This window comes from Podarcis cretensis (assembly GCF_951804945.1).
Source record: "Podarcis cretensis genome assembly, chromosome: Z".
Taxonomy (NCBI): Eukaryota; Metazoa; Chordata; class Lepidosauria; order Squamata; family Lacertidae; genus Podarcis; species Podarcis cretensis.
In genome coordinates this window covers 49,749,121-49,764,321 of record NC_137184.1, presented here as the reverse complement: position 1 = coordinate 49,764,321, position 15,201 = coordinate 49,749,121, and the positions used below count along the sequence as shown (strand labels likewise).

At 46.6% G+C, this 15,201-nt stretch overlaps 1 protein-coding gene across 3 annotated transcripts in view; it reads left to right on the top strand.

Annotated features, from left to right (window-relative positions):
- GPC3 (glypican 3) overlaps positions 1-15,201 on the top strand; it is a 245,626-nt gene that overhangs the window by 207,888 nt on the left and 22,537 nt on the right. For all 3 annotated transcript variants that reach the window (XM_079962803.1, XM_079962802.1, XM_079962801.1), the window contains one exon: positions 6,198-6,357. In XM_079962803.1, coding sequence (XP_079818929.1) covers positions 6,198-6,357 — 160 coding nt within the window. The remainder of the gene's footprint in view (positions 1-6,197; positions 6,358-15,201) is intronic.

Below are 15,201 nucleotides of genomic sequence, written 5' to 3'. Positions count from 1 at the left end.
ATTAGGTAATACTGAAAGACAGAGGTGGATTTGGGGCCCTCAAATTTCAGCTGTACCCTGTGCAACATGGGCGTAGCCAAGGCGGGGCAGAGGGGCAGTTGCCCCCCCCCGATCAAGCAAAACAATAGTAGTAGTAGTAGTAGTAGTAATAATAATAATAATAATAATAATAATAATAAATTTATACCCTGCCCATCTGGCTGGGCTTCCCCAGCCACTCTGGGCGGCTTCCAACCAAATATTAAAATACAGTAATGCATCAAACATTAAAAGCTTCCCTAAACAGGGCTGCCTTCAGATGCCTTAATTAACTGACCAATCATGTCGGTCTTGTCCCACCCAGAAGTCCTGCCCCCCGCAACAAAAAAATCTGGCTACTCCCATCCTGTGCAACACTAAAATTCACTTCCCCCGCCTCCTGTGCTCCATTATACAGCGTTATTCTGGTACTCCCCCTGCAGTGGGACACCCAGTGCAGCTGCACCCTACTCTAAAACTGTTGCAGATGCTGATCTTGTGCAGTCTGAAGCAACTGGAAGCATAATAACTGACTCCTTTTGGAATAAATCATTGTCCAGACCCATAAAAGTATTATTCAAACTTTTACTGGCAGAACTCTTTAAAATAATACAAGCCAGTTACAAGCCAGTCACATACCCTCCAACATTTCTCTGATGAAAATAGGGGTGTCAATAATAATAATAATAATAATATTTATACCCCACCACTCTGGGCAGATTCCAACATATATAAAAACATAATAAAACATAAAATATTTAAAAACTTCCTGATATAGGAATGCCTTCAGATGTCTTCTAAAGGTCGTATAATTACTTATCTGCTTGGCTCGGGGGGTCGCATAACTGAGCCACAGCCTCCAACATTTCTCTTAGGGATGTCCTAAGGAAAAGGGGCGCGGGTGGCACTGTGGGTTAAACCATAGAGCCTAGGACTTGCTGATCAGAAGGTCGATGGTTTGAATCCCGGTGACAGGGTGAGATCCTGTTGCTCGGTCCCAGTGTGGTGTAGTGGTTAAGAGCGGTAGTCTCGTAATCTGGGGAACTGGGTTCGCGTCTCTGCTCCTCCACATGCAGCTGCTGGGTGACATTGGGCCAGTCACACTTCTTTGAAGTCTTTCAGCCCCACTCATCTCACAGAGTGTTTGTTGTGGGGGAGGAAGGGAAAGGAGAATGTCGGCCGCTTTGAGACTCCTGAAGGGGAGTGAAAGGCGGGATATCAAATCCAAACTCTTCTTCTTCTTCTTCTTCCTGTCAACCTAGTGTAGCACCCTGCTTGTGGTTAACGCTTAGCTGGAATGAAATATTCAACGCAGCAATAGAGAAATTAAAATAATAATTTATTTGTCAGACAAATAAATATGAGGCAAAGTGGTATATGGTTACCAAGCTCTGGCCTGGCCTCCTGCCATTCTGGCCAGCACTTATATTGCCTTAATCCAGCCCCCTTGCTCCTCCTGTGGCTGCCTCTGTCCAATCAGCCTGGTTGAAATTCCTATTGGCTTTTTGCTAGAACCAATCACAAAAGATACACCCATTTCCTCTTGTCCTTTTATGGGAATCAAAAAGCTATATATTCTTCTATCTATAAATGACAAATAAGTAGTAATATATCTTACATGTGTCTCAACAAGGAACCTTAATTACCAGCTCACCTCGCCCTATTGCCCTCCAAAACAAATGGTTTAATCTCAAATTTTTATCTTAAACAGATGTCAAGGATCATCATTGAAAGATCTCCTTCCTTTGGAGGTCTCTAAACAAAAGCTTGACAAATGCTCTAATGATGTTTTCTGCTTGGCAAGGGGGGCCCCCTTGTCTAGGAGAATAAACATCTTGCCAAGGTTCTTAGGCAGCTGCTCTTCTGCCTGGCATGAAACATTTGAAGATCTTTAAGCTCATTTTAAAATACAGGCCCTGATCAAAATATAAGCTTGATAAAAATGCAGGCTTATGATTAGATGCCTCACTAGCAGTTCAAAAGCACGTCAAAGTGCAAATAGATAAATAGGTACCGCTCTGGCAGGAAGGTAAATAGCGTTTCCGTGCGCTGCTCTGGTTCGCCAGAAGCGGCTTAGTCATGGTGGCCACATGATCTGGAAGCTGTACGCCGGCTCCCTTGGCCAGTAAAGCGAGATGAGCGCTGCAACCCCGGAGTCGGCCACGACTGGACTTTTCCTTTACCCAAGGAAAAGTAGAAAATTCAGGTTCACATCTGAAACCAAGATGGCTTCTGTAAATCCTGAGCTGGCCCTGGAAAATAGGGACACTTGGGGAGGTCGGCAGTCGTGGGGCTGTTTCATTTCCTGATGCTTTGACATCAGATCTCTGACATGGGTGGTTCAGGATCCGCATAGGGCTGCTGTTTCCTGTGATTACGTAGCCATCCATTCCTTGTCAATCAGCGAGTGTATATGAAGAACCCCGTGTTTGCAAAGGCTTCCTAGGAGCCCTACGAAATCCTGGAAAAGTTTCTGTAACTTTCTTGCCAGTCTGGGAACAAAGGGTGAAGCAGGAAACCTTGAATTATCTGGCGGTGGTTTCAATGGGGAGAGGGTTTAAATATTTATTGTGTAGTGTGAATGAACCCATTACGTGCTGTGATTTTTTAAAAAGCAACTTTTAAAAAGATGTTCTCTTATAAATATTTAGGAAAGGAACTTATAGCAGCAGAGAGAATCCAAAATGAACCAAATGACTCTTAATGAAAGTTTGCTCCTCTAAGACAAACAAGAGGGAAAGTTTTTATATTACTGCGGACATATGAAGTCAGATGCCACAAGTATAACTCCACAGCCGTGCAAACTGCAGACTCCACAAAATTTTTCAAAACCTGGCTCGACATATTCCAAGTATTTCAAAAACACTCAAAGAAGCAGCCTTTTGCTATGGAATGAAGCTGGCTAAATCCTTGCATAGTCCACAATAACTCCCCATTTTAGAATATATTCTTAAAATATTGACTCTGGTATTTGAGCCACTCTTTATAGAAGAAAAAGAAGAGTAGTAAATTCCAGAACTATGAGCACCACAGTGGAAGTAACAGATACTTCTCAGCCTGCATGAACCTTCATTTGAACAATTCAAGAATGTCACTGGTTATTTTTTTTATATATAAATATTTTTTATTAGATTTTCAATAATAAAAAAACATTTTTACAAAATTATACATCCATTTTTAACTTAAACCCCTTTTTCCAGAACTTCCCTCAGCTTGTCTGATAATTTTCCATTTATTTTTTTATCCTCTTCTCATATTTCCCAATATTATATTGCACTCAAATACTCTTAATCACATCATATTTTTTAAACAATATTTCTAACAGTAATTTCACAGAGCTTCTTGAAAGCCAACGAACATTATTTGCTCATCACAGAAATTTTTGATATACTCTGTAAATTTCTTCCAGTCCTCGGAGAATCTCTGGTCATGTTGGTTCCTAATTCTCCCCGTCAATCTGTCCATTTCTGCGTATTCCATCAGTTTCATCCTCCATTCTTCTTTCGTGGGCATCTCTTCCTGTTTCCATTTCTGTGCCAGCAAAATTCTGGCTGCTGTTACTGCATACAAAACTAATTTCACATCTTTTTTACTAATTTCATTATCCAGTATTCCCAACAAGAGAGCTTCTGGTTTTTTAACAAAAGTATATTTCAACATTTTCTTTAACTCGTTATAGATCATCTCCCAGAAGCTTTTTACCTTCTTACATTCCCACCACATATGGTAAAATGTTCCTTCTGTCTCCTTACACTTCCAACATTTATTACACACTTTATACATTTTACCCAGTTTTACTGGTGTTATATACCATCTATATAACATCTTCATAACATTTTCCTTAATCATTGTACAAGCTGTAAACTTTAACCCATCCTTCCATAATTTAGTCCATTTCTCAAATTCAATATCAAAATCTCTAGCCCAACTAATCATTACAGATTTAAGCTCTTCGTCCACAGTATTCCATTCCAACAATATTTTATACATTTTAGATAAAATGTATAAAATACATTTCACTTCATTGTTTAAGATTTCTTGTTGAAATCTAGATTCTTTTTCAGAATATCCCCTCTCTAAAAACTCTTTTTTAAACATTTCATTTAACTGAAAATAATGCAGCCTAGAATGTCACTGGTTAGGAGGCACTGGTTCAGTTATTTTGAGAACTGCTGCAATCTTTGGCAGTTGGCACCCCTAATTAAGGACTCGAGAGTCTCAGTTCAGAGCCAGGGCAAGCACCCACCCCTTAGCTCAGTGGCAGAGGTCATGCTTCGCTTGCAGAAGATCCCAAATTCAACCTCTGGCATCTTCCTTGAAGTAAAATCTCGGTAGACTGAGACATCGCAGTAGTCCAGGGCTAGATGGACATAGAGTCTGACGGGATAGAAGGCAGGCTGCTCCACAGAGGGAGTGGGCAGGAATCCAGTTCAGTTCACATTTAAAGGCAAACCTACTTAATTTGTGCTTTTTTATTATTAAAGTTTTCTTGGTTTACAAAGGTATGCGCAATGTCTCTTTTTTCAAGTTACGTTTTCCATAGGTCAGTTTCATTTGTTGAGACATTAGGAAGAAAGGGGGGGGAGAGGTGGCGGGGGGAAAGGCGAGGGGGTGGGGTGGGGTCGGGAAGTGATGTTTCTATTTTGCTTAATGTATGTGTGGGGGTTTGTGTCAGTGTTGTTTGTGCGGGTTCTCTTTGCTATTCGCTTGTGTTCCTTTGGTGGTGAGAGAAATTGGGTTTGGCCTAGGGTGTGGTTGCTTGTTTGGGGTTGGCTGTGGTGGTCTTTGTTTTCGTGTGTGAGTGAGGTGGGCGGGTGTTTTGGATCAGGTTAGCCATATTGATTTGTATGCTGTTGGTGGATTCTTGTCATTGTCTTGTTGGGCTGTGTACGTAATAAAGGGGAGCCATACCAGGGTGAAGGCGTCTTCTTCTGTTTGTCCCCGTGTCAGTTTCAGTTTATTGGTTAATTTTTCTAGTAGGGCTGTTTCCCATATTATTTGGTACCACTGGTCCATGCTTACTCCTGACAGGTCTCTCCAGTGTCTGGTTATGGTGTTTCTGGCTGCTGAAAGTAGGTGGGTTATGAGTTCTTTGTGGTGTAAGTGGGCATTATTGTCTTGGAAGATGTTTAGTAAGGCCAATTCTGGGATGATTTCTAATATTTGCTTGGTTATTTTATTTATTGTATGGTTGTTGTCCAAAATAATTTGTGCTTTTTGAAACAATGTCCACATTGCAATGTAGTCACCCTTTGAAATCCATTCACACTTTTCTGAGATTTCCCACAACAAAAATGCAGATGCTAGGATAAAGTGTGCATAAAAATTAATGTGTTTGTGAAAATAGCATACTTGACACTCTGACTTGCAAGGGAAGCATTTAAGAAATGACACCCCCCTCCAGTCCCCTGAATTGGTTCGGCTGCTCTAACAACTAAGCTGCACATTTGGTGAAATTTCCTTGAGCTTTTGGCTATTAATCTGGAGATCTAATCAAGGCCAAATTCTGGTGAATGCAATAATGCCCACTTGATCCTTCAGTTAAGGTTTGGTGTTGCTCAGCAGCAGTGAAGGGGAACAGGGGGTGAAGTTTAACCAGTAAAACCACAGACTCAAGATTGTACCTGAAACAAACCACCCAGCTTAATAGTCTCCAAACTTTTATTAATGATGAGGATGATACTACATTTAATTTGTTGATTGCCTTCTAAACCACCATCTCAAAGCAATTTATACATAAAAAGAGGGGGAAAAGACAATCATCAAATACTTTTAAGACAAGACTAAAACCCTGACAAGTGGGCCCTTGTGTCAAAGACCCATTCATCCAGCAAGGAAAGTCTGTTGAACAAAAATGTCTCCAGCTGTTTTTGAAAAGTACATGTAGTAGGTACTTGTCATATCTAGACAAGGATGCTATTCCAGAGAACTGGGGAAGCCACAATAAAAGCCCTGCTCCGAGTAACAGCAGATCTTTGGAACTTGTAGGAGAAACTCTCCCACAGACCACAGGGAACTCCTGGGGGTGTAAGGGATACATGGTGTTACGAGGGATACAGGACTTACAGAGAATACAACAATATAAAAGTTACATAAGAATCAAAGGCAACAGATGTGATGAATCTCCTGGCATTTGAAGCCCCTCTGATCCTTTTCCCCTTAAATATATTCTCTTCCAGCTCCTAAAAGGAATGTCCATCTCTCGCCGGAAAAATCTGGAGAAACCAGAAGATGAGGATGAAGCAGGAAGTGGGGGCTGTGATGACGAGGACGACTGTGGTGGTGCAACTTCCGGAAATGGGGAATTAAGAGTGAAGAGTCAGTTGAGATTCTTGGCAGGTAACTGGTGAGGTGGGTGGGCAAGGCTGAACTAGCCAGTTCTTTATCCTTTCCTGGCAGGGGGCTTGTCTGCAACCAGGGCAGCCAATATATGGCTGTGCATCAGCTGTCCCCCACTTCCAGAACTGAAAGCAGGACTGGGCAAATTCATTGAGGAGTGGTGGGCACCCATCAGTGATGACTCGCAATGCTTGACAGAGGAGGCTCTACTGGTGGTGCCACTGCTGAGTTGCCACTGACCCTTGATCAGGACTTTTCAGTGGTGGTTCCCCTCTTGTGGAACACCCTCCCTGGTGAAGGAGTCTGTCTGAACGGTGGCTATTCCTGGGAAGCTTGAAATTATTAGCAGTGAGGGCATGTTGTTTTTACCTGTTTTCAGCACTGTGTGCTCCAGTGTCTTGCACACAAACTGGTTGTGCTTCTCAAAAATTGAACACACATACATGTGAAGAAGGACTTAGATTAGAGTAGGAATTTGCAGTTTTGAGGCTAACTTCTGTTTTCCTCCACCCCCAATGCACAGACTTAATGGGGAAGGGTTGTTGCTCAATGGAAGAACATCTGCTTTGCACACAGAAGGTCCCAGGTTCAGGCCTGGTGTGTCCAGACAGGGCTGTGAATTCGCCCTGTCTGAAATCCTTGAGAGCCTCTTCCAGTCCATATAGACAAAGCTGTGCTAGATGGACCCAATCATCTGGGATGCGTAGCAACATCATCTTGCAAACCCTCACTTATGTTCACATAGGCCTCAGAACTGGTGTTGCTGGCATAACAGTTTCTCTCCCCAACAGCACCACCACTCTGGTTTCCCCATCTATCATGGGAAAGAAACTGTTTTGGGAGGAGAGTGGTGTGCTGCCCTCCTCCCCCCAGCTGATGCTGTATCCTGGAAACAGACTCACTGATGCTGCACTTTATGGAACCACCCTTAGGAGATCCTTCCGAATTGGATGGGGGTCCAGAAATTGAAATGATTAGCTTGGGAAAAACCACCCAAGTGATAGCTCAGTGACCACAGTGTTTTGCAAGGATCATTCCCAAAAGTGGTGAATCTCATTATATGGCCTATGTGGATTCCAGGGCATCTTTTAGCCATAGACATCAAACTAGCACCAGTAGGTGGGTGAGAACCACAGTTCCCTGGGGTGTTGCTAGGAAGGCTGTGTCCTGCGACTCTACACCTTTGGGTGCCCTTAACCACTGTGCCTTGGGTATACAAGAATGCAAGAAGATCCTGCTACATCACGCCAGCAGCCTGTCTGCCCATCACCATGTGGATAGGGATTTATCCCAACATACAAGTGTCTGCACAGCGATTTCTCCCAATATAAGAATTACATTGCCACCATTATCATTATCGGTACTAGATCAGCCAGTCTTATTACCTGAAGGTTTCCAAGCGACTTATAATGCAGGTAAAAACACAAATAAATATATTTATACCATAAAGCAGAACAAAAGGCAACCACCTATGTAACAAACACAGGAAGCTTTGTCTGCATGCTAACAGTAGTTTGTCAAAAGCTTGGTAGGGGGCGATATAAGTCTTTACCTGGTGTTAGAAAGATGAATGTAGGTACTAGGTGAACCTCACTGGGGAGCACATTCCAAATGCTGCTTTCATGAATACTTTCATCTGTGTGCATAAGTTACCCTAGCATTTCTCTGCACATTCCTTGGCTGGAGAACTGCATCACACAATTCGGAGAAGTGCAGATTTCGAAGGATGGGTGTGTTTCGCTTTGCAAACTGTTGCATAGTGAGTGTTATGTTGAGTTCTTCTTTATCTGTGACCTGAATGGAATCTCTCCCACATTCCTCCCTCCCTCCTATGTGGACCACAGTGCAAATGTCACTCGCTCAGTCGCTGCAAAGCAATCCTTTTCCAATCATTGCTGCTTGCTTCCCTCGCCCAAGACCAGACAGATGAACCTGGATAGGCTCAGCCCTCCAGCTTTCAAGTTTAAAGAGGAAAACATGGTCTCTTAAAATGAGGCCAGATGCTTGTATAAATTCCCTCCCCTTGATCAGGGACAATTACCTGCTATTTAATAGAGTGGAAGCTGAGGTATTTAGCCGCTGCTTGTCAGGCACCATATATATATGGATAAATAAAACACTGAGATAGTAAAATACTGGGTAAGAGAGAGCAAAAGTGACCTTTGAGCTATCCTATCCAGCCCTGGTGAATATTAACAATAATAATAATATTTTTTATTTATACCCCGCCCTCCCCAGCCAAGGCCAGGCTCAGAGCGGCTTACAAACAATAATAAAAACAAGATGAATGATTACAACTTAAAAACAAAAATAAAATACAACATTAAAATAATGGAACATTAAAATATTAAAATGTAGCCTCATCGCAGGAGGAGAAGGAAAAGAAAGAAAAAGAGAGAGAGAGAGAGAGAGAGAGAGAGAGAGAGAGGGAGGGAATCAAATTGGCTCAAAGCCAAAGGCCAGGTGGAACAACTCTGTCTTACAGGCCCTGCGGAAAGAGATCAGATCCTGCAGGGCCCTGGTCTCATGAGGCAGAGCGTTCCACCAGGCCGGAGCCAGAGTTGAAAAGGCCCTGGCTCTGGTTGAGGCTAATCTGACTTCCTTAGGGCCCGGGACCACTAAGGTGTTGCTATTTATGGACCTTGAGGCTCTCCGTGGGGCATACCGGGAGAGGCGGTCCCATAGGTATGAGGGTCCTAGGCCGTGAAGGGCTTTAAAGGTCAAAAGCAGCACCTTAAATCTGACCCTGTACTCCACCGGGAGCCAGTGCAGCTTGAAAAGCACTGGGTGAATATGCTCCCATGGCAGAGACCCTGTGAGCAGCCTTGCTGCAGCATTCTGCACCCGCTGGAGTTTCTGGGTCAGCTTCAAGGGCAGCCCCGCGTAGAATGAATTACAGTAGTCAAGCCTGGAGGTGACCGTCGCATGGATCACTGTGGCCAAGTCGGGGCAGGAAAGGTAAGGGACCAACTGCTTGATGCGGCGAAGGTGGAAAAATGTCGCCTTGGCTGTTGCTGTAACCTGCGCCTCCATGGAAAGGGAGGCGTCAAGGATTACACCCAAACTCTTAACGGAAGGCAATGGCACTAATTGGGCCCCCGCAAGAGAAGGGAGTTGGTCCCTCATCCCCATGCCATCCCGACCTAGCCATAGGACCTCTGTCTTCGAAGGATTTAGTTTCAATTGGCTCCCACGAAACCATCCAGCCACAGCTTCCAAGCATCTGGTCAGTGTGTTCGGGGCTGAGTCGGTGTGGCCATCCATCAGCAGATAGAGCTGAGTGTCATCAGCATATTGGTGACAGCCCAGCCCAAAGCTCCGGATAATCTGGGCAAGGGGGCGCATAAAGATGTTAAAAAGCATCGGGGAGAGAATTGCGCCCTGTGGCACTCCACACACCAAGGAGTGGCGCGATGACATTTCCCTCCCTAGTGCCACCCTCTGTCCCCGACCAGAGATAAAAGAGCACAACCAGTTACGGGCTATGCCCTGTATCCCCACGTCTGCGAGGCGGTGGTCCAGAAGATCATGATCGACCATGTCGAAGGCTGCTGACAAATCTAAAAGGATCAGCAGTCCTGACCCGCCTCGATCCAGGTGTCTACGGAGATCGTCTGTTAGGGCAACCAGAGCCGTCTCCGTCCCAAAACCAGGACTGAAACCGGACTGAAATGGATCTAATGCCGATGTTTCCTCCAGAAACCTACCAAGCTGTTCAGCAACCGCTCTCTCAATTACCTTACCCAGGTATGGAAGATTTGAAACTGGGCGGTAATTGGAAAGGTCTAAGGGATCTAATGAAGTTTTTTTTAAGAGTGGACATTGGGCCAAGAATATTGGGCCAAGAGAGGCCTTCTGTGGTTCATATACAGAGGGAGGCATCTCCCTCTCCTTATCTAGTGCTCAAGCCATCTTGACGGCCAAAATGGCAGGTCTGCAATTGGATCTGTTGGCGGCCTCATCTTTAATGAAATGCAGCCAGTTTTGGATCTGAGAAGCTATGCAGGGGGAGGGGGTGTTTGACCCTTGTTCTTGCACTGCTTCCCCAACCAAAACCGACATCCATGGGCACTTCTCTCCTCTCCTGATTCTCCTGCAGGGGGTGGTTGGGTAGGTAGAGATGGAGACCAGGGAAATGAGGTAAATGGAGAGAGGGTCAAGCATGTCTCTTGTAGCACCCCCACATGCCTGCAGTTCATTAGTCAAGAAAACAATTCCCCTTCATCATGTGTGTTTTGACCCTGACTGGGAGGGGAGTGGGGTGGGCAGAACCAGAGGATATGATCTGCTGTGGAAATGGGGCACAGGCTTCCGGTGCACAACTCTGTGCTATCACGCTCGCTCAGACTGCAAGGAACAGACCTGATTCCACCCTCGCCCATTGAAGGACTACTAGGGGGAAATAGTGGCTTAACAGGGGTGAGCTGGAAAGCATCTAGTTCAGATGTTGGCTCCACCCTGGTTACATAAGGTGGTCTTGGGCAAACAGGCATTCCCCAGCCTTGCCACCTGTAAACATTTGTCAGGGATGCTTGAGCTGAGATTCCTGCATGGTAGGGGGCGGCCTAGATGGCTCTCAGGGTACCTTCCAGCTCTACAACTGTATGATTCTATTTTGTGAAAATGGGAATAACAAAACGGACTCTACCCTAGTATGGGTGTTTGTAAGGACTTCTGTTTGCAAGGAGTTAATGTATTGGGAGCACTTGATTTATTCTTATGGGGATTCGAGCCATGATGGCTTTTCTCTGCCTCAGGGCCAGCCCACCCATGAAGTGGGGTGAAGCAGCTGCCTCAGGCTGCAGAAGTCCCCTAGGCATCACACTCACAGCCTCCCTCACACAACCCACCCTGAAACCTCCACCACTGGCAGGGGTGCAACTTGAATAAAATATTGGGGTTGAGGGCAAGTAAGCCCTGCCCCACATTTTTTATTTTATTAGCCCCCTCAAATATTTCGTTGGGGTGCTGAAGTGACCCCAGCCCCTAGGAGTTGGCTCCTATGACTTCTGGCAGAGAAGCAGTGGCGATGCAGGCAGCAGAGGTGATGTGGGGGAGGTGCCACGTGGCACTGGTGGCAGCAGCTTGAGGAAGGTGGCAGAGCCTCAAGCAGCAAAATGGGACACAACTCCCCTGCTCTGCCTCCATGATCAGAGGCAGCAAGGCTTCTGAACGCCAGTTGCTGGGAGCCACAGGATGGAAGAGCTCTTGTGCTCAGGGGTCCTGCTTGAAGGTTTCCCATTGGAGCGTCTGGGTGGCCACTGTGAGAGCAGGATGTGGGACCAGATGGATCATTGGTCTAATCCTGCAGGCTCTCCTTATATTTTAAGGTTCAATTACAGTAATATATACATAAAATAAGAAACATGTTATTACTCATTTTAACACTGTACTTGTTTCCCTGTCTCCATTTCTGCATATCGCAATGTAGGAATATGCAGCTGCCCGTATGGGGTTCAAACCTGCAACCTTTGCATTCTCAGCACCACACTCTAACCAACAGAGTTATATTTGTGTATACAAATAGCATGGATTTTTAATGTTTTTTTGCAAGGTCCTCCAAGCCTTTGGCAGTTTGTAAATTATGAACTCCCCCCTCCCCGCCCCGCCAGCCAGCAATGCTAAACCCACATGTTTTTATACCAAAGCAAAAGTCACAAATCCTGCAAGGTTTTCCATTTGGGGGCGATTGAGGTTCTGGCAGCCGTCAGCATCCATGTCAAGCATTCCTGAGAGATGAAACCTTTCAACTGATTTTAAGTTAATTTTAATTGCTCTACTCTGAGTAAAATGAGACATATATATTTGGGACCCACCCTATTTTTGTGATGGCAGTATTTTTAAACCATTTTTAGTGTTGTATTTTAAATTGTGCTGGGGCCTTCAGGTGAAGGGCAGGGAATAAACTGAAATACTACTACTACTACTACTACTACTAATATAATAATAATAATAATTGTCATAAAAAGGAGAAGAAGAGGAAGCATTGTTGGATACAACCCAATATTAGTTTTCTAGGGTCTCAAGCAGAAAAGTGTCCTTTCTGTCACCTGCAGCCTTAATCCTTAATCCTGGAAGGCTCTGTTGTCATAAAAACAAACTCACCTGTCATCCTAGGATGGAGAACAACAGACTAAGATGGGCTGGGGTGTGGGGGAGTTTTGGCTAATGCTGCAAGCTGGGTACATAGAAGCTTGCCTTGCTCTGTGCTGAATCTCAAAGCTGGAGCTCAGGGGTCTCTCCGGGAACCTAATGGGGAGGCAAGATCTGTTGGGGTTGTGAGCCCCTCCATTCTATGCTCAGGTTGTATATATGTGTGGATAAAAACATGTATAACCACAGTCCCCACGGCCTTCATTCCAAGGTTGCGAAGGGCTGAAACTCTGATGCAAAAGGCCCTTGTGGCCACCCCCTCCACACCCAGTTGAGCACACGGCTGATGGTGCAATCCTGGGCAGATGTGGAGACCACAGTGGCAGCCAATACAGGCGCTGCTGGAAGATCCTCAATCAGGAGGAGCGATGAAGCAGGAGCCGGGTCTTCCACAAACACTGGAAGAGGGCAACGGCTGAGGGCGTCGGCATGGCCCATCGATTTCCCCGGGCGATGGACGAGCTGGTAGTGGTAGGCAGCCAGAAAACAGTCCATCGCAGCATGCGTGGCGAGAGGACCGGTAGAGTTGGTCGATCACCGGCGAGGAGGCCCAGGAGTGGCTTGTGGTCGGTGATGAGGTCAAAAGTCCTGCCGTAGAGGTATTAATGGAACCTCTTCACTCCAGCCACAAGTGCCAGTGCCTCCTTGTCGAGCTGGCTGTAATTCCGTTCAGTCAGAGATAGCGTTCTGGAAAAGTAGGCGAGTGGTGCTTCCCTTCTGTCTGGAAAACGGTGACTAAGGACAGCGCCAATGCCAAAAGGTGAGGCGTCGCAGGCAAGGACCAGCGGCCTGGCTTCGCTGTACTGTACCAGCACACTGTCCGATGAAAGGAGAGCCTTGACCGCGTTGAAGGCGGCCATCTCCTGATGACCCCAGGACCAAGACGTCTTCATGCTGAGGAGTCGGTGAAGAGGCTCAGCCACCGTGGCTTTGTGGGGCAGGAACATGTTATAAAAGTTCAGCAGCCCCAGGAACGCCTGCAACTCATCTTGTTCTTTGGGATGGGGGCCTGCTGGATAGCGCGGATCTTGGATGTGGTCGGGTGAAGGCCGGAGGCGTCGATAAGATAGGCCAGGAACTCCACCTATGGAACAGTGATCTGGCACTTCTCCCTCTTTACCTTGAGCCCGGCCTCCTGGAACCTGGTCAGCACAGCGCGGAGGCACTCGAACAGCTGCTGGTGTGAGTCTGCGGATACCAAGACATCGTCAAAATATGGTACCACGCCCAGAAGCCCTTGCAGGAGATGCTCCATAAGGCTTTGGAAAATGCCAGGAGCCACACTCACCCTGAACTACAAACGGCGGCAACGGAATGCCCCTCGGTGCGTGACGATCGTCTGGGCTTCAGCGGTGGCATCATCAACGGGCAGTTGTTGATAGGCTTGGGCAAGGTCCAGCTTAGCAAAGACCTTACCCTCACCCAGGGAATGCAGCAGGTGTTGGACAACAGGAACCGGATAAGCGTGCTGCTGAAGTGCCTTGTTGATCGTGCACTTGTAGTCAGCACAGATTCTCACCGACCCGTCCGGCTTGACAGGCGTGACGATGGGGGTTTCCCACTTGGCATGGTCAACTGGCTCCAAAACTCCTTGTGCAATCAGCTTGTCCAGTTGTTCACCCACCTTAGCCTTGAGAACAAAGGGAACCCGGTGTGGCTTTAGCTTGATGGGGGCAACTTGTGGAGCAAGGCTAAAGGAGATGGGCGCACCTGTATATTGCCCCAAAGTGCCACAAAAACCTCAGCAAAGTCTTTGACCAGACCCTCAGTCTTTGCGTTAGAGATTCAGTTGATGCCGGTGACTTCCATGCCGAGGGCATCAAACCAGTCTAGCCCTAGGAGGCTTGGCCGGTCGGAGCAGGCCCGAAAAATCCTTGAAGGCGATCCGGAACCAGCCGACACCTACCACGGGAATGTCGTTTCCCTGGTAGTCTCTCAGGTGTATGCGGCGAGAGTCGAGTTGCCTTTTAGACACTTGGGGTACCAGTCTTTTGATGGTGCTCCAAGACACGATGGACAGGGCAGACCCGGTGTCGATCTCCATGACACATGGAGCTCCTTCAATGAGCACTGTGACATTCAGCTTGCGTCGCGTAGGCGAGTCAGTTTGGCCAATCGTGGTTCCAGATGGGCAGTAGCAGTTGGTGAGAGCGAAACAGCTTTCCTTGGCGTACTGGAGTGAAGACTTGGACTTGCGAGTCGGTGAAGGGGGGGTGCCAGTTGGAGCCGATCGGCAGACCTTAGTGATGTGGCCCCTTCTGGAATACGTCCGACAGATGGCGTCTCTGAATCGACACTTGGCACAGGAATGGTTGCTTCTGCAGCTGGCACATTCCGGTTGGCCCTTGGACTTCTTTTGGAACTTTCTGCGCTCCTGCTTTGTCTGGTGCACGTCATCGTCTTCACTGGAGGATGCCTCATCACTGCTGGCCTCTTCGTGATGCATTGGAACTGGCTTCCCAGCAAGACGCGGGCTGCTGGCCTTGCGGATCTCCTGGGCGAAGCGTTCAGCAGCTTCCAAGGCTACGGCCTCCTCAATGGCTTTCTGCAGCATTAGGTCCAGCTTGGCAAGGAGACATCGTTGCAGATGGATGTCCCGGACCCCGCAGACGATTTGATCCATCAGGGCATCGTCTAAGTCTTGGAACTCGCAGTGCATTGCAGCCTGTCGGAGGGTGTAGTTGTTAATTG